The sequence below is a fragment of the Eschrichtius robustus genome, chromosome 3 (genome assembly GCF_028021215.1).
Source record: "Eschrichtius robustus isolate mEscRob2 chromosome 3, mEscRob2.pri, whole genome shotgun sequence".
NCBI classification, from domain to species: Eukaryota; Metazoa; Chordata; class Mammalia; order Artiodactyla; family Eschrichtiidae; genus Eschrichtius; species Eschrichtius robustus.
In genome coordinates, this window is record NC_090826.1 from 88453204 (window position 1) to 88473249 (window position 20046).

Consider the following 20046-nt stretch of genomic DNA (forward strand, 5'->3'; position numbering starts at 1 on the left):
CTGGTATCCTTCTTTTCATGATTAAAGTCTTCATAATTATTAATTGGCATTAATGGCTGATGATAAAATACATTATAAAATACAAAGTATCAATATTATAATATTGCTATGATAAAGTAAGAATACTTGGTTGACAAGTTAATACTTTGAGGTTTTGGTTATCATAAATACATATGTGTATATATAATCAATTTGATTTATTTCCCAATGAAAAAAATATATATATAAAGATAATGCTCTTCTTAATATGCTACCTTATAATATTTAGTATTAGCATCATTAAAGGTATAGGTATACCTTATTTTATTGCAGATATTGTGTTTTTTACAAATTTAAGATTTGTGGCAACCCTCCATTGTCAGATGATGGTGAGTATTTTTTAGCAATAAAGTATTTTTTAATTAAGGTATGCACATTGTTTTTTTTAGACATAATCTTATTGCACAGTTAACAGACTACAGTAAAGTATAAACATAACTTTTATATGCACTGAGAAACCAAAAAAATTCTTGTGACTCACTTTATTGTGATATTCACTTTATGGCAGTGGTCTGGAAATGAACCTGCAATATCTCTGAGGTACGTCTGTATATTTTAGACCTAAAAGGATCTTAACGTGTAGCCAAATTTCCATTTTTTACAGGTGAAAAAACTGAGGACTTGAGAGTATGTAACTTATTTGGAGTTACTTAATTACTGATTTTGCCCATTTCATGTTTTTTCTAGAATGTAGTCTAAGAGCACTGAATCGAATACTACGTGATGAAATTCTTAATAAACCTATGGAAACACTTAAACTTGCTATTCCATCAGGGATATATACTCTTCAGAATAATTTACTCTATGTGGCACTGTCAAATCTAGATGCAGCTACTTATCAGGTATTTAAAATACATTTCTAGTAGTGTTTCTAAGAAAGAAAGAAAGAAACAATAATATTAGCTGTTTTCTCTTTCAGGTCACGTATCAGTTGAAAATTCTTACGACTGCATTATTTTCTGTGTCGATGCTTAGTAAAAAATTAGGTGTGTACCAGTGGCTCTCCCTAGTAATTTTGATGACAGGAGTTGCTTTTGTACAGGTAACTATTCAAGATAAGTATAACTTTTACTTTTATCACAGTTTCAAACCTCATTTTGGAGAATATGGTTCTGTTATTTGTTGAAGAAAATTAATGCTTATTCTCACAACTGACATTTTTTGAGGGCTTCCTTTGAGCAAGATACTACATTGGGACTGTAAATGACACAAAGAAGTAAAATCAAATTATCCGACGTAAAGAAATGAACAGTCTATTTAGGGAAATAAGACACTGTAGGTAAAACAAAGCTGATTTTTACTGAGTGTCTGGACATTTGAGATCAACCACTCCCTTCCTATTGTCTCTCAGCTTCCCTGATACCACTCGCTCCTGGTTCTTTTCACATCTTTCTAATGATTCCTTCTTGGTTTCCTTCCTGGGGTCCTCTTCCTTGATATTCCCATTAGATATTGTGTTGTTGATAGGCTTGTTATTTCTCTTAAATTATGTCCTCAGTTTTGGAGATTTCATTCTTTCTGAAGGTTTTTACTAACACATATGCTTATAGCTTCTTGGTCTGTGTCATCAGCTCTGGTTATCACCTCTAGTTTCAGATTTATATATCTAAAAGCACATTGGACATCTTTGTTTGGTTGTTCAATAGGCCTTATAAACTCAGTGTATCCAAAGCTATACTTTACCTTTTCCCCACCAAACCTGTTCTTTATTTCTGTTTTTTTCCAGTCATGATTTACTTAGCCTGAGAGTTGTCCTAGACTCTTCCTTTAGCCTGTACATCCAGTCAATCACTAAGACTTCCTGATTCTGCTTTCTAATACTTCTTGATTCTGTCCTTGTCTGTCTCTACTAACACTTCCCCATTTCATGCCTTCTTTGTGTCTCAAGTAATCTTTTGCCTCCTAATTGATTTTTTTTTTTTTTTTTTAACTTCTGTCTTACAATTCAGCCTCCACTTAGTCACCACTGTGGTCTATCTAAAAGAAATCCAATCATGTCAATCTCCTGCCGTCCAAAGCCCCCCTCCCCTACAATCACTTTCCTCAGAGTGTGGTATGTATATTTTGAATAAATATTTCTAATAGTTATTTAAGTGGTTATTAGAAAAATATAATTGGCATATCAAATCCATATTTTCATAGATCCTGCTTAAGGTAAGGTAAAGTCCGTATTCAGTTTTTAAAAGTGAGGTATTTTAAATTAAAATATCAAGTAATTAATAGTTTAGGGAGAACATACATTTGACAAAAACCATGAAGATGATAGGGAAATAAGTGAAGTTTTAGGAACACTGATCTACAGAATAAAGCTCAGAATGGTTAGCATGAAATGGACCTTCCATAATGAAACAACAGCTCCATACTCATTTTTGCTGCTCCAACACTTCACACTCTGAATTTCTACAACTGAACTGCTTGTGGAGGCTATTTTGTGCATCTGTGCGTTTATTATACTCTTTCTCTCTTTTAGGGTATTTTTGAAATTATAAATTATAACAGTAATATCACTATGGGGGAAAAAAATGATTCTAAGTTTTTCTTTCAAAAGCTCTCCTCTGCAATCCCCAAGAATGGTATTGGTTGCATTTTTACCTTAAGGTCTAAGAGTGGACTCTAAATATGTATTTTGTAAAACATTATAGGAATTAAACTTCAGTTTTGTTTTTCTTTTTGTTCAGTGGCCCTCAGATTCTCAAGAGCTTAATTCGAAGGAACTTTCAGCTGGCTCACAATTCGTAGGCCTCATGGCAGTTCTCACAGCATGTTTTTCAAGTGGCTTTGCTGGGGTTTACTTTGAGAAAATCTTAAAAGAAACCAAACAATCAGTGTGGATAAGAAACATTCAACTTGGTAAGTTTTAAATGTTTTCTAATATTATTTTTAAAGGATTATATTGTTATGTTTAAAGATTTCTGTGTTTTTCTGTTTCTTTAAAAATTTTTTGGCCACGCCGCACAGCATGCGGGATCTTAGTTCCCCAACCAGGGATTGAACCTGTGCCCCCTGCATTGGGAGCACAGCGTCTTAACCACTGGACCGCCAGGGAAGTCCTATGTGTCTTTAATTAAATAAACCTTTTATAAAAGCTGCTGTTGATGCAAATATCTAGCAGGGTTTTTGCCTTTTGAAAAACTGTCTTTTAAATGAATGTCTTTTATTCAAGAATATGGAATTTTAGGTCTGTGCTCATAAGAGTGTATGAAGCCTGTTTCTGTCCTCACCATTTGGAGCCTTTGTCTTTGGTTGCTATGTTTTCCACAGATGTTGCAAATAACTTACATATTTTCCTCCTGGAAAAAGAGATTAAGATAGCAAATTTAATTATATGATACAGTGTTATCAGCTACGGTCACCATGTTGTATATCAAATCAGCACAATGTACACTTAAAATGTCTTAGAATTTTACTTATCAATTATACCTCAATAAAGCTGAAAAAAATAGATACTTAAATGGAGGAAGTTTGAAATGAAGAAATTTTTGTCTCTTTAAAATCTTACTATGCTTTTTTATTTCAACTTGTTACACTTTAGCTTTTAAATACTACAGCATTTTTTAAACTGAAGGTGAATAGTTTAAAAGAAAAAAGAGATTGAGAGACTGCCTTTGAATAGATATTTAAACTATTTGTATACAGTATTGTAACATTTAACTCCTCATACAAAGATTTCAGAATTTAGTATTCTTGCCATATTCATTTTGGAAGATGCTACATGTGAGAAGCAGCTCAATTGCAAATCAACATGTTCTGTTTTAAGCCTCTGTCCCTGTGACTTTGGAGCTCACCTTTGAAACCATTGTGTTTTTCTTTGAAGCCACTATTTTTTTCTTCACATCAGCTTAATAGCTATACCATGTTTCATGATAGCAGTCATAACAGGCCCTTCCAGGCCCTATACAGTGAATTGTCTGTAATCCTAATGGCCTGTATTTTAAGACAAACCTGCAAAATTTGATTAAAGTCCATCCTTTCAGCTGTTTTCACATAATATGATAACAAACAGACTGAACCTTCATTTTATCACACAGTATTTATTTGTTTCTCTGCAAAATTTGTAGAAATGTATCGTGTGTGTTTTTTTTTTTTTTTAAGAACTTCAAGGTAAATATTTTTGAAAACAAAATTAAATTAGCTTCCCTTTGTTCAGTTTGCCTAGAAGGCAAGTTCAGACTTGAAAAGCATTCACCATTTCAGAAAGAGTATATCTATAGCATAGTGGTTAAGAACTTTTGGTTTGGTAGTCTGACCACTCAAATCCTGATTTTATTACCTACCACATGTGTGGCATTACAGAACTTACTTAACCTTCCTCTCTGCTTCCTCATCTATAAAATATACTTAATTACGGTACTTATTTCATATGTTGCTATGAGGATTAAATGAGATAATACATGTAAAGTGTTTAGAATAAAGTGCCTTGTGCTTTATTAGTGCCTAAGCACTTATGTCAGCTATTTACATTAATATGCAAATATCAGAAAAGAAGGAAATATTCAGGTTTGTATGAGTTGCCCCAAATTTTCTCGATTATAAGATAAAAATGAAAGGTCAGAACTCATGATTCTGTGGTATTACATGGATTTCTTATTCCTTGGTTTGACCTCATAACACAATCTAATGGTAATGGTAATAACTCAAAGTTCTGAAAAGGATACATAAATAAGTTATAGATAACTCGAGATTACAAAAACAAAACAATGTATAGAAGTTTTCAAACATCAACGGTCAAAGATTAGCTAATTGATAAGATCCCATATTAGCCACAGAATGGAGAAACAGGAACTCTTGTTACCTAAGGTTGCTAGGAGTACAGTCTTCCCTTGGTATCTGTGGGGGATTGGTTCCAGGACCGCCGTGGATGATCAAGTCCCTTGTATAAAATGGTGTATAGTGTTTGCATATAACTTTTGCAATCTTCTCATATACACTGAATCCTCTCTAGATTATTTATAATACCTAATACAGTGTAAATGCTTTGTAAATAAGTTGCTGTGCCAGCAAATTCAAGTTTTGTTTTTTGGTACTTTCTGGAATTTTTTTTTTTTACATTTTTGGTTCACGGATGGTTGAATCTGTGGATGCAAAACCTGCGAATATGGAGGGCCAACTGGTAGACTGATGTAACCTTATTGGATCTCAATTTGGGAATATATAACAAAATTTTAAATAAATTACAGCTTTAATGTAAAAATTCCATGTCTGGATAAGAATTTATCCTACAGATACAAATATTTATACAAGAGCACAAAGATAAATGTCCAAGTTTATTCATTTCAGCATTGGTTACCATTGTAAAAAATAGAAAACATTTAGAATACTGGTTAAATAAATTATCAATATGATTAAATGGTGTAGTGGTTAAGATCATAGACTTCAAAACCACTCTGCCTGGATTAAAATTTTGAATCCATCACTAACCAGCAACATGAATTTGGGCAAGTTTATTTAACCTCTCTTTGCTTCAGTTTCTTTATCTGTAAAGTGAGCTAGAAGTGTCTACCTCATAGGGTTGTTATGAGCTAACATACATAAAGCACTTAGTACATTTCGTTGCATGTGGCATTATATGTGTATTTCGTACTATTATTGTCCGTACGATGTAATATTATACAACTGATAGAAAGAATGCAGTAGATCTGTACATACTGACATGTGTGTACTCTTCTGTACTCTATACATTTTTTGTAATTATCAAGTGTTATTTTTATAATTAAAAAAGAAATGAATAATACCCTTGGAAGTGTTTATTTTTGTGATTTTGTATTATGCCAGTATTATTTTCATGTTCTAAATTAGACATATTAAAATGATAGAGTTGGCATAAATAAAATTTTAGAAAGAACATCTCACATCCCTTTTAGTTCTTTTTCACTGTGGAATACTTTGATTAGTTGTGGCTTTATAAAAAATTGCTTTACCCTGCAATCTTTGCATATCTTACCACAGACTGCCCCAAAGAGATGACCCCTGTAGTATCCATTTCTTTATTCATAGTTTAGGATTGCTCCAGGAAATCTCAGATCCAGTAGTCATGTGATAAGCTCTGTGGTAGAAGTAAGGGATTCAGCAGTGAATAAGACACATTTCAGGCTCTCACTGAGCTGACTTTCCCTAACAGTGAGACTTCAATAACAACATTCTGATGTTGCCTATGGCTGATGGTTTCTTAGCTCTAATTTTTTGTTTATTAATTATTGTACATCCAAAATTTCTAAATAAAGGAAAATGCTGCACCACATACCTGAGCTATTATATCTGCATGTATGAATGTGAATATATGAAAATCTAGATCTAGTAAATAGGAAGATATAAGATACAATGAAATACACCAAAAGTGAGCATTTTACAAATATTTGAATGGGACAGCCATTTAGTCCTGGAATGTATACATTATATTTTTTCAGTCCTCCAAAGTTGGTAATCTCTGTTCTTTTTTATATTCCCATGTCTTTTTATTACAGTCATAATATAGTACTCAGTATACTTTTCTTAAGTTTATATAATTATACAAGTAAAAAAATTTTAAAGTAGTCTAATTTTATCAAAAAGGAAAAGTTAAGTTTAAAATTATTTGGAATGTTAATGGAAAAAGATCTCTCCAGACAAACTAAATGATGTATGACATAGACTTTACTTTTTTTTTTTAGGTTTCTTTGGGAGTATATTTGGATTAATGGGTGTATATGTTTATGATGGAGAACTGGTATCAAAGAATGGATTTTTTCAGGGGTATAACCGGCTGACCTGGATAGTTGTTGTTCTTCAGGTAAAGCATTTAAAGTCTTACATTTATGCTAATAAATTTTATTTTAATATAGAGAATCAAAGTAGCTATGATATACTGATATGAGTAAAAAGGGTCCCTCCTATCAGTACTCTCATTATCTCTAGTTTATTCAGGGAAGTTAAAATAGAACTGATCTAAATGCCGTAATGAAAACTTATTTGAAAATGAATCATGAATGAACTTTATGGTATTTAAATTTAACATAACGAAAATGCAAGTTTAAGAATAAAAGAGTTGAAAGCTGAGGACACATATAACTTGTAATTTTTCTACTGTTCTGATCATTTTACAGGAAGTCTGTGGTCAGCTATTTCAGGCTCAAGAAGCAGATCTAGATATTTAAATCTGTAACAGTTTATAGTTTATATTTTGGTTACATATTGGAGTATTCCTATCAAATTACCTCGGCTTATAACTTGAAATTATTCAAGGGTTGAGTAATTTCATCTTCAAAAAATACTTACTGGGTACTCTGGAGGATACAAAAATGAAGATAGAAGTCTCTGTCTTCACAAAGCCTTTCTCTAGAGGTATTTGAAGCTGTAAGAAACAAGGTCCCTCAGGGAGGATGGGTGAAGGTGGCAAAGGATAGTTGTGTTTTGAAAGCAGGAAGGATACTTCTATTTTTAATATAGGAGAAAAGGAGACAAGGGTAAGTGAAAATTCAGAGAAAATTTGAGGTAGAGATAGGGTAAGTCAGGAGAGTTTATGTATGATGGCTTTTATCCTATCAAGGAGGGAAGCTCTCTTTCCTTAAGAGGGGGCTAAAGACTTGAGAAAAATTTTAAAGGTTTGGTACAGTTGGTATGAGGGAGTAAATAGAGGAATGAGAACACTGCTAAGAAATACCAGGACTCAAACATCAATTTGTAGTGAGCTCACTTGGCATAATTTGTGACTTTCTCTCATAAAGCTTCTACCATTTGAAGACGTGCAGTGAAAGTGGGTAACCCAGACTTGGGAGCTGATATGTAGGGTTTGGTAGAAAACAAAACTATGAGATATGGTAAAACTTTGTTATTTAAGTAGCCACAATTTGGAATTTGAGAGGGATTTGGTAGAAAGTTCTTCACTCTCAAAGAGAATGATTAAAGTGCTTTAGGAAGAGTAATCTGACAGCAATGAAAGGTAGATTAGAATGGGAAGAAACTAGAGGAAGAAATCGAAGTTGGCTATTAAAAGGCTAGTAAAATAACTTTCAAGTTACAGTTTATTTTTAATCAAAAGTAAAAATATTTCACTAATCAGTGTGTCCAATTTTCCCACATTTGTCTGAACAAGTGATATTTAATTACTAAATTGGATGAGGATAGATGTTTTATTCATAATACGGTCAAACTCCATTGTAACAAACTGCAGATTATGCTGGTAGTTATTTTATCAGATACCTTTTGAAATAAGGGGGCTATTGAACAAAACCTAGAAGTCCATTTGTTATGAGATGTTTAATAAAAATCACTTACTTTAATGGGATTAGATTATAGGACAAAGCCTAACGCTTCATTGAGATTGTTTTGAAAAGCAGTTTTATATATGTTTAATTTTTAAAATAATCTTTTAAATCTTCTGCAGGCACTGGGAGGCCTTGTAATAGCTGCTGTTATTAAGTATGCAGATAACATTTTAAAAGGATTTGCAACCTCTCTGTCCATAATATTATCAACACTGATATCTTATTTTTGGCTACAAGATTTCGTACCAACCAGGTAGTGTATTCTTTTCTATTTCTTTAAATCTCCAAAAGTATATAGACAAATAAGAGTCCTTCATAAGATCTAATCTGAAAAATTTTGTTCTATTACAACTTTCAAAGAAATATAGTAAGATTCATTTAACTATCTTTTTAAAAAGGTTTCAAACTCAATGCATGAAAGAAAATCTAACACTGGAAAGCAATTTATACAATTTGGCTGGCCAGAATTTTCCCAATGGATCTGAATAGGTTTTTTTCCCCCAAAGTTAGAAGTCATATTTTTAAAAGTTAATAAGTCATAAAAGTCATAAAATAAGTCATATAATTACATTTTTAAATGAAGAATTTATATAGCTAAAGCCAAGAGAGTAGGTGACATTCTTGAAGAGGTTAGTTTGTTTATATAGAGAAGGTGGCTCATGAGAAAATTCAGTTAGGTGGTGGCAGGGAGAAGAATAGTCTGAAAAAGAATTGCAAAAGGAATGATGGGTGAGGCAGGAGACCCAGGATCGTGTAGTGTCATGGATGCCAAGAGAGAAGACAGAGTGAGGAAGAATAAAGTGTAATAAAGTTCTGTTTTTTTTTACAATTACTAATTTGTAATCCCAGAGTAATGAGATTATATTTTAATGGATTCCAGGATACCATTCATGGTTTCCTCTAACTTCACTCCCCTCCTTATCTTCTCATTCTCTAAACTTCAGAGTACTCGCTTCATCTGTCCTTGGACTTCTTATATCTGCACTCACTCCCTTGGTGATCTCTATTCTCATGGCTTTAAATACCATCTATAGGCTAATAACTCTCAAATTTAAATTTGAATTCCAGGCTTTTATATCTAATTGTCTATTTGACATTTTTTTCAATGTCTAACTCATTCCCCATCTCTGTCAGGGTTTCCAGTTTAGTAAGTGGCAGCACCTTCATTCTTTCAGTTGCTTAGGCCAAAATCCTTTTTGACTTAGATAGGAACACAGTATATCCACAGTAACTTCAGAGAAGGCAGAGTCCATAGATATGGATATAGATAGATTTATAAGAGGAAGTTAAAATGTATGGAAATTTTTTATTTTCTTAGTGAAGTAAGGTCATCAGCTTCTCTTTACTCTTCTCTCACATGTCATTCTAATCCAGAAACAAATCCTGTCAACTCTTCCTTTTTAATATCTCCAGAAGCTGACCATTTCTCACAACCTCTACTGCTACCACCACGATCCACGTCACCCTCATTTTTCGTCTAGATTAAGGAAATAGTCTCCTGACTTGTCTCCTTGCTTCTTCTCTTCACCTGTGTCCCCGAATTTTCTCCATTCAGTAACCAGAATGATTCTTTTCAGTGTAAATCAGATCATACTCAGAAACCCTCTAATTGCTTCCCATGTCACTCAAAAGTTGTCACCATCGACGGCCTATTTGCTTTGGCTTTTAGCTACCTTTCTATCCTTACCTGATATTACTTTCCTCTTGTTTACCTTTTTTTAATTTTTTAATTTTTTTTTTTGCTATTGTAACTTCTTTGCTATGGGCTTTGACTTGCCCTATTTTTCTTGGAAAACGCATCCCCTACATATTCACATGGCATACTCCCTCATGTCCTCAGATCTTGGCTCAAATACCTCTTTATCAAGAGATCTCTCTAAAAAAAAGCACCCCCTCTTCCAACATTCTTTCCTCCTGTCTTCAGAAGACTTACACCATCTGATAATAAGTAAGCAAGGCTGGAGCTTGGCACATAATAGATACTCAGTATGTTTGTTGAATGAATGTTCAAGACCTTAAAATTTTAATACAGTTAGTAAAATTAATTTGTGTTAGTGACAGTTAGTGAGATAGGATTGTGGGTGGAATTTGGTAGTAGAAAAATGTAATATGCTCATTCTATTTCTATACTGAACATTTATGGTTTGGTTCTTCTCTAGCAACTTGGACAATAGGTCTGGGACATGCATGTTGAAATCTGTAATTTTTCTGAGGCATGAATTTAAAAGTATTTGTTTTTAACTTGGTATGGGAATGAATTACTTACATTGAGACAACTGTAATAATTAGCACCTATGTCTTAGTGATGCTTTATTCCCTACGTATTAAACGGGGAAGTTACATGCTTTAATATTATTTGAGAATGTTTGGAACTTGTAGGTTTTTAGGGTAACTTAAAAAGGCCATACCTTTTTCAAAAAAAATAAAACCTCAAATAAGGCCAAACTGTTAACTTTAAATCTTCAAATCATGCAGGGAATAAAACAAGTAAATGATCAAGTAAACCAGCAGAGGGACAAAAGAGTAGGAGTTTTTCAGTAAGCTACATACCTGCGTTTGTAAATCCATGTTTCTGAGGGAGCATGTAAGGTATGTAGGGATGAAGCTAAAAAGAGAAAAGACAATGATACTGTTATTATTGAATGAATGAATGTTTTGAGAATATGCATAGGACACCAAGTCAGATGGAGAAGACAGGTTATTTTTCCTAAAATAGAGAGCTAAGCCCTCCATCTTTATGTATTCTTACTTTTGTGGAGAACTTCTATTATCCAATAAATGCAATGATCTGTATTGTGAATGTAATAATATATTTTCCTTTGTTATCCCCATTTCACCTCCTGAAACAGTTTTTTGGTTTCTCGGAAGTAGTACCCCTGACCCCTGTACCTGCCTTTCTGATTGTTCCTTTGGTAACTGTCAGTCTTCACTCACTCTCTTATCTATCTCATCCACTGCCATGTCTTATCTGTCCTCTCTATGAAGATAACTCTAGATCCCTATTTTCAACTGACTGCTAGACATCTCTACTGATATATCACCAGTATTCCCTTTCCTGTTTTTTTTTTTTGTGCTCATTATTTTGCTTATTGGTATTACCATCCTTGTATTTAGGCTTGCTTATTCTTTTATCAAAAATTTATTGTGTCCACTATATGTCTGCCTGCCAGTGTACTAGATCCTGGAAAAACAGGAATGCCCGAATAAGGTATGATTTTCTATCTTCAAGGAGGTCCGAGTGACTGGAGAGACAGGCATGAGAATAAATTATTAACTATGATCAATGCAGCAATGGAAGTATATACACAATTCCATTAGAAAGAGGGGGCTCAAATCCTTGAAATATTAAATTCTGATAGCTTTTTCCTTAACAAAATTTTTTCTCTCAGAACCACCTAAATAATAGCTGTCTTGGGAAGCAGGGGTTTCCTGACAGCAGATAGTCTAGTACAGCGGTCCGCAACCTTTTTTGGCACCAGGGACCAGTTTTGTGGAAGACAGTTTTTCCACAGCCTTGGGAGGAGGGATGGTTTCGGGATGATTCAAACACATTTATTGTGCACTTTATTTCTATTATTATTACATTGTAATATGTAATGAAATAATTATACAACTCACCATAATGCTGACAAGAGGCAGAGCTCAGGCAGTAATGCGAGCCACGGGGAGCGGCTGTAAATACAGATGAAGCTTCGCTCACTTGCCTGCCGCTCACCTCCTGCTGTGCGGCCTGGTTCCTAACAGGCCAGGATTGGGGACCCCTGGTCTAGTAGATCCTGTTAGAGATATCATACAGTGGGTTCCTACGGTGGGTAGAAAGTTGGATCAGACAACTTTCCAACTGAGCATGTGATTCTATGTAATTCCAGATTTCTGGAAAGTTAAGAGAAGCTCATAATGATTGACAAAGAAAGTGCTCAGTCAGAAGCTTATGCAGCCTAAATAGTTACCAAATATTCCTGTGGTAGTTATTTTATTCAAGATATTTACATTATAGCAAGTTTTATGTTCTCTTAATCTTATATGTATACATGTATTCAAGGCTTTTGAAAAGTTACACATCTGCATCAACACTAGATTTATCATAACAGATAATGATTAAGCTCCCTATATATGCTAGGTACTAGGAATATAATGATGAATGAGGAACACATGGTTGAGCAGGGGAGCAGAATGTAAATAACACATTATTTACTACAGTGTGATAAAGTGTTACCATACAGTAACTCTGCTTAGGGGAGTTAGTCTTGGAGACTTAAGACCTGAGCTGCTATGAATAAGCAGTTTTCTTGGGAGGGACACTGCAGGCAGAGGAATAGTATCTACAACGATACTGCCCTGAAAGGCATGTTGTGTTCACTAAATGGAGCGGCTGAATTATAGGTGGGGTGGGGTGGAGTGTGGGAGATAAGGTTGGAAGGACCATATTATGAAGGGCCCTTTAACTCATAATAAGGATTAGTGATCTTTTTCCCTTCTAGAACAATTCTGTTTTTTTGAGGCAGGGGAATGACTTCAAACTGTTAATAAAAACTTTAAAAGCACAACCAATTCATGTCCCTGTAACAGCACTTTGAAGAATATACATGTTAAAAGTTAAGACTGATATTCCAGTTTACATTCAGTTTGAGTTCCAGTACCAGTTTAAATTCATTTCCTGTTTATAGTAAGGTATATTATATATATGGAAGAAACCAAGTCTTCCTGCATTCAGTCTTATTTCCTTTTGTAAAGCATCCTACAAAAATCCCGAGTTTTGCTTATTACTACCTTGTATTTTAAACTGAACTTTACTGTGGTTTGAAAAGAATGCAATTTTCCCTTTGTATATTCAAATTAAAAAAAAAATTGAGATCTCTTATTATTCAATGTATTATAGGCAAAAGGCACATTACAATGAAATACTATATATACATATATGTGTAACTGAATAACTTTGCTGTATACCTGAAACTAACACAATATTGTAAATTAACTATACTTCGATTTTAAAAAATGGTTTTGAAAAAAGATGAAATAGAACATTTTATACATCTTTGCTTTGGGAGACTACAGTATATAGCACAGTGGATGAAAGTGCAGGCTTGGCTCTAGAGTTAAACATACCTGAGTTTGAATTCCATCTCCCACTTCAAGCTGTGGGACTTTAAGCAAATTATTTAAATTCTCTAAACCTGTTTCCTCATATAGAAACAAATGAGGACAATGCTAGTCCTTCTTCATAGGGTTGTTGTGAGAACTAAATGAGATAATGCATGTAAAACACTTAGCTAAATATATGGAATATAGTAAGTACTCAGTATTTGTTAGCCATGTTACTGGAACATTTTGTCCCAAATTATATGTTTTTATAGTAAAGAAATATAACTTGTTTTGTTTTTAATCTGATTTTCTCTTTTTCATTTTTTCTTCATCTATTTAGTGTCTTTTTCCTTGGAGCCATCCTTGTAATAACAGCTACCTTCCTATATGGTTATGATCCTAAACCTGCAGGAAATCCCACTAAAGCATAGTGGTAATACTATCTTTATCTGGTTTTTCACAATGGTGCACTAGGAAGCTCAACATTAATCCTGCACAGAGGACTTCTACAGATTCTAAGAAAAAAATCATCATGCTGAATCTGATCATAATGTTCAAATGGTTTGAAAATATAAAAGTTTAAGGATAAAATATATGTATATGTAACAAAATGCCTATTGCATCTAGAAATCAAAACTTGAAAGTATTTCCAGGGATTAGAGTAATTATTGGAGGAAACTTGAAATCTGAATTTAAAAAGATTTTATGTTTTTGACTGCTGCAGAAATATCCTATGCATTCTTTGCAAGAGCACACAACAAACGTCAGACATCCGTTTTGCAAATTAGATATATTTAATCTTATTAAATGTTTTTTATCTTACTCTTTCTGTATAGATATATCAAATAACATGGATATTCAAAGTTTGAAAATTATAATTACCTATAAAGCTGTGAAGAAATAGAAGGATGATTTGAAAAACATTTTCATGTATCTCAGATTTTTATATTTATACAGAAGATTACTGAACAAAGGATTGCTATATGTTGCAAATGTTCAACTGCATAAAAATTGATAAAGTAACATTCTGGGTCTGATTTGTCAGACAATGAAATTCATATTTAAATTTAATGTAAAGAAATATACACATCTATTTCTCCATCTACATTTTAAGATCTTTCAGTGCTTCAGAACTGCTGGAAGCAAGCAATCCAGTTGTTCCTGTGCTAGATAGTAGCCAGTTTTACACTAATGGAGTTTTGTCCTTAATCTCTTAATTGTATTTTTCTGTAAATCAGATAAATCCTTAATATTACTTTAAAATAAATTTCTGTGTGTTAATTTCCATTAAAGTTTTAAAATGTAATTTAAATACTCATATAATAATTTAAAATAATAATAATTGTCTAATGTCTCCATTTGGAGAATTATGAACTATCAAAGCATATACTGTATATAACTAGAGCATTTTTAGATGAATATTTTTACTCATTGATCTGTAAAAACTTCTTTTAATCTACAACTGTTGACAAAACAACCAAAAAAATAGTAGTACAGATATCAATAAATTGAGACCAAAATGACTTTTCTTGGAGACATTCCAGATTGCCATGATATTACATTATTTTAAATGGCACTATAAGTATAAATTCAAGGCTGCTCAGAAGAACTTTCTAGGCCTCACGTAAACCCACCATTTCCAGGAATTCTCTGATGCATGTCTGGGAGAGGCAGCCGAATTCTGAATTCCCTTTCTGTGGCCCTACAAAAGCTGCCAGGAAGGAGCCACAGCTTTGCTTTACAATAGTGGTTTCCTTTCCATTTGATTAGCACTGGAGTTGAGATTGAAAATTACATGAGTTATTTAATAAATTGGTTCAGGGAGAGAAAATATAGCAGAAATGATCAAATGAACTGGTGGGCACAAATACTTTCTAAAATTGGAATATGGGTTTAATATAATTATTGACTAGAGACAGAATTACCTATTATGTATAGGAAGTAATTTATTTTTTTTCTTTCATACATTATATATTTTTAAAAGTCTCCTGTTCTAATAGTATAAATCTGTAAAAAATAAATATTTTTATATAATTCTAATGGATTTTGTTAAACAAAATTTGGCTGAAAAATACTATGTTACAAACTGTTGGCTACTTTTGGCTAATTAGGACTGGCTGTGTTACTTTGCTGAGGCAAACCTAGCCTCTACAGGACAAAAGCCTAATATATTCCATACAGAGTTTTAAAAAATGCTTAAAATTACAAAGTATTTTAAATTAATTTGCTGGCGATTCCAAGTTGGCACCAAGCAAACTTTCTGGAACTCTGACTTACGACTTTCAGTGACCACCTTTTAGAGTATTTATTTAATAACTTTACCACAATTTGAGAATGGTGTTTTTAGCCTGTAACAACATTCAGGCTTACAGCTTATTACTTACTGCTAAGGGAAATCTAAGTCCTATAATGCACAGAATTCTAGACTAAATGTAAAGATTTATGTTCAGCTCACACTGAAGTACTGGTTGGGTATTTATGTGTTAATTCGGTGTGCATTCATAATTTATTGTTAATTCAGGTTTAGTCTCTCAATTTTAACACTTCAAAAAATGATACAGCAAATTATTGGACATCAGACATGTTAGTTACAATAGTAATATATTTTCAGGTGTCCAAAATAACACAATTTTCAAGATTCCCACCAAAGTTTATAAAATGTAATCAAGAGTTCTGAGAAAGGGCAAAATAGTCTATTTTCAAAGTAAACTTTTTTAGACAGGCATAATTTATATTTTGCTTTTCTAGTAGGTTTGAAAATGTTATTAGAGATTTGGTTGTGTAGTTTATGATTCATAAAGAAATAATCATATTTGAGAAGGTGGACCTGTATCCTAGATCATGTCATATATACAGATAATGCTGTTTTCTTCTGTGTGTGCTGTGTTTTGATGACCTCCAGAAGCCTTATTGTATCAATCTTTTATAATGATGACTCCTTGATTATTTAAATTCTTATACTTTTTAGAGTTTACATGTTACTACTTTGTTCATTATAAAAATGTGCTAACTCATGGGAGAAGAGTGCCAATTGATAGTTCTATAAAACTTAAGAATATGGTATTTTGGAAGAAAATTTTGAAATGCAACATGTAGACGTATCAACACAGTAATATTATCAATTCTATAATAAGTGATTTTTAGAGACATTGTAGACTACTTTTATGGTGGAAAATGTAGTTTAGAGATGCGAAACTTAAATGTTTACATCAATTTATATTGAATGTCACAATTTCACAGAAGGAAAGGTGGTTTGATATTTAAACTAGATTCTAAGGAGACAGAATCTGAGTGGAAACTAATTGACTTTGTGCTCAGTAGACTTAGTGTAATACAAACTGTTCTTAAGAATTGATACACTTTTCCTACATATCAAATTATTAGACTTTTAACATGTCATTGTATAGTCACTCACCTGAGTTTTGTTTTGTTTTTAAAAACAGGGTTTAGCATCACTCATTTTATTTACACTTTCGTTGTTATAATATTTAATTACATGTGAATGTATGCTCTACATAAGAAAAAGCTTATAAAAGTTATTTATGCTATATTGAAAGTCATCTTAAGGATCTCCCAGATATGTAGCATATTTAAAGTAATTATAGGACCAAAGAAAAAGCACCTTTATCAAAATCTGGTCCTATGTGCCTTGCTTTACCAAATACCTGACTTTTCTGGAGGACAATACTGTAATTCACAATTTTGGACACATAGGCAAAATTAGGATGTTTTAAGAATAACTATAATTCAATTTTTTCGTTGTTTCAACATTTGCTATTTAAATCCATTATCTAACAGAATATTAAAATAGGTATATTATACAAGTATTAGTGAACAGAACTTATTTAAATAAATTATGGTACTATTGCTCCATCATTGAAATTTTGAAACTTTAACAATTGTAAATAACTGTCATTTTGGTTTTTTATTTCTTATTATAAGATATAATTTACTGTGATTTTTAAACTATTTTTTTAATGATTTGGATTCTGAATTTGTCTATATGTGTATTTCCTTTGTTTAGGAAGACTCTTTTGGGTTTGGGGCTGTGATTTGTATATTTAAATTTTTTACGGACATAATTCAAAGGAATCTGTAAATTGGTCTTTTGTTAAATGGCTTTTTAATTGATAAATTTCTCTTTGTCATTTTTTGGTATCCAGTTATTATCTATTCAGTAGATTTATGGAAATAGATTATTTTCATAACTATGTAAATTTTTTCCTATATTTCCTTGTTTCCCTATTCACCTGTGCTTGACTTAACCATGAATTAGTCTCCTCTCTATATATCAAAAATGACTCACTGAGCCTTTCCCTACCTCTCTAGTTACCTTTATCATGTGTGTGATCTTCCTTTTTACTAGCCTATGCCCTAGCATGAAAGGCTGGATTTTATTTAAACTCGTTAGAATTTCTCTACCTGTATGATGATAACAGTCTAAAAGTTTTTTTGCTTTAAATAAATTATCTCTTTGCTAGCCTCAGAGTTAAGAAATTACAGTAATTGGTATATATTTTTTTCATATATTTTTTTTGGCCGCGCCGCACGGCTTGCGGGATTTTAGTTCCCTGACTGGGGATCAAGCCCGTGCTCCCTGCAGTGGAAGCACGGAGTCCTAACCACTGGACTGCCAGGAAATCCCCAATTTTCTTCATAATTTGAATATAATTGCTTGTATTGTGACTATCCAATGCATAGAGATCAAATGATAAGCAATATAAAGGATTTTATTTCCACCTTTATTACTGAAGTAACCTTGTACAAAATGCTGTTTTAAAATGTTACTAAAATAAGAATATCAGCATTAAAATGTATACTCTTCTTTGGTATCTTCTCATGAGAAGCACTAACTGAAAATCTTTAAATATTTTTTTTATTGGAATACTTTCGTTCAAAGTGTATCAAAATCCTTGAATCCTGTGCTATGCAAATACGCCTCATAATCTAAATCTTATAGATACCACTGCCATTCAACACAGTCAGATAGTGACCAGCATTAGTAATCAAAATTGTCTTTCTTACTGTTCTTAAAAAGAGAATTTTTTCAAAGCAGGATTGATTACATACACATTCCAGAGGAGAAAATATCAGAGGAAATAAATTGCCGAACTTCAAATCCCAAAGATTTGAAATTGTACTGTAGTAGAGTGTCTTGGTGACTATAAATTCAGAGGTTCCCCAAATTCACCTTCAGGTTCAATAATTCACTAGAAAGAACTCACTGAAAGCTATTATACTTATAATCACATTTATTCCAGAGAAAGAATACAAATTAGAACCAGCCAAAGGAAGAGACACATAGGGCAGAGTCTAGGAGGGGTCCAAACTCCAGTCGTCCTTTCCAATTGTCCACTCCCTGTGGGGTCTTAGACAATATTATATACTCTGGCCACAATTTATGATACTACACGGGAGTACTGCCAATCGGGAAAGTTCACCCACGCTTTGGTGTTCAGATTTTTACTGAAGTTTTATTATGTGGCATGACCGATTGATTCTTCGCACACATGGTTGAACTCACTCTCCAGCCCTGACCCTCCCTGGAGAACTAGCTGACCTCAGGCTCTAGGGGCTCATGTTACCATAAATTATCAGATGTGATTTGAGGAGCCCAACATGAATAACAAAGACACTCCTCTCACTGGGACCTCCTGACGATGAAGGCCAGAACTCTTTGGGTAAGGCCAAATTCCTTACACAGTGGCCATTCGTCTCTAATACACATTCTTCTGAACTGATGAGGATGACACAAGCAATGACAATTGTTTATGGAGACATTTATACATTGTCATTTTTAATTTCAGAAATTTTGTGAAATGATTCTGAACATATGACTCGAGGGCAGAAAAACATAATCAGATACAGTTCTAAGTAGCATATGTAGTATTTATTTAGTTTTCAGTTCTGATATTTAATTACAATTTTATTAAGTGTTGGAATATTTAAAAGACAAATTTAAAAATTATAAACTTTTAATCTATGCTGTATATTAACATACAATTTTGAGCTAATTTTATTTATTTATTTATTTAGAAGCTCTGATTGGCTTTTTCGACGATTCATGAATTGGGCAGCATCCCATCTAGCAACTAGAAGGGTGCTCCCTGAGCTAATTGTAAATTACCAGTAGTCATCACTTTAGGTTGGCTCATAATAGGCCTTCACTGTTAACTGACAGCTCCACATTTCCAGTCATCCTTTATTGGGGTTAAGTATCAGCCCTCCATTGGATCTAGTCAGGTTTTTTAATTTATGCATTTATTTACATTTATTTATTTAGGGTTTCTAATATGTTAAAAGTAACTTCTTTAAAACAAACGGTAATGATATTCCTTTGGGAATAGTTTACCTGAGATACACACTTTCATCCTTTTTTAACTTGAACTTACTGAGGATTTAAAAGAATAATGAATGCTGTTACAGTGTTTTGGGTAATCATCTGAAAATTCGCTCTAAAAAAATGTACTTTAAAGTATTTAAAAGGCTTAGTTAAAAGTGTTAAATCAGACTTCACTTGTATATTTTAAACACAATCTGTGGATGTGAGTTTATGTGTTTGTTCTTTCTTTTAAAAAACACTGTATATACAAAAAACACAATTTCTAATAATTGAGGGTTTAAGTTTTCTCCTTTAGGCTGAAGTTTTATTATGTTCCATTTTATTTTATTTTGCTTGGATAGT

General features: G+C 32.8%; 1 protein-coding gene and 1 long non-coding RNA gene across 3 annotated transcripts in view; one reads left to right on the plus strand and one right to left on the minus strand.

Moving 5' to 3' along the window:
• SLC35A3 (solute carrier family 35 member A3) overlaps positions 1–17509 on the plus strand; it is a 44644-nt gene extending 27135 nt beyond the window's left edge. Inside the window, 6 exon segments of the mRNA XM_068540392.1 lie at positions 727–881; positions 959–1081; positions 2718–2889; positions 6687–6805; positions 8399–8532; positions 13702–17509. Of these exon segments, the coding sequence (XP_068396493.1) occupies positions 727–881; positions 959–1081; positions 2718–2889; positions 6687–6805; positions 8399–8532; positions 13702–13792 (794 nt within the window). The 3' untranslated portion in view covers positions 13793–17509.
• Positions 1–20046, minus strand: part of LOC137762441 (uncharacterized) — a 36686-nt gene that overhangs the window by 9293 nt on the left and 7347 nt on the right. For both annotated transcript variants that reach the window (XR_011073549.1, XR_011073548.1), the window contains exons 3-6: positions 11898–12082; positions 10830–10884; positions 5981–6082; positions 3261–3329 (exon numbers count right to left, since the gene is read on the minus strand). This is a non-coding gene — a long non-coding RNA (uncharacterized lncRNA). The remainder of the gene's footprint in view (positions 1–3260; positions 3330–5980; positions 6083–10829; positions 10885–11897; positions 12083–20046) is intronic.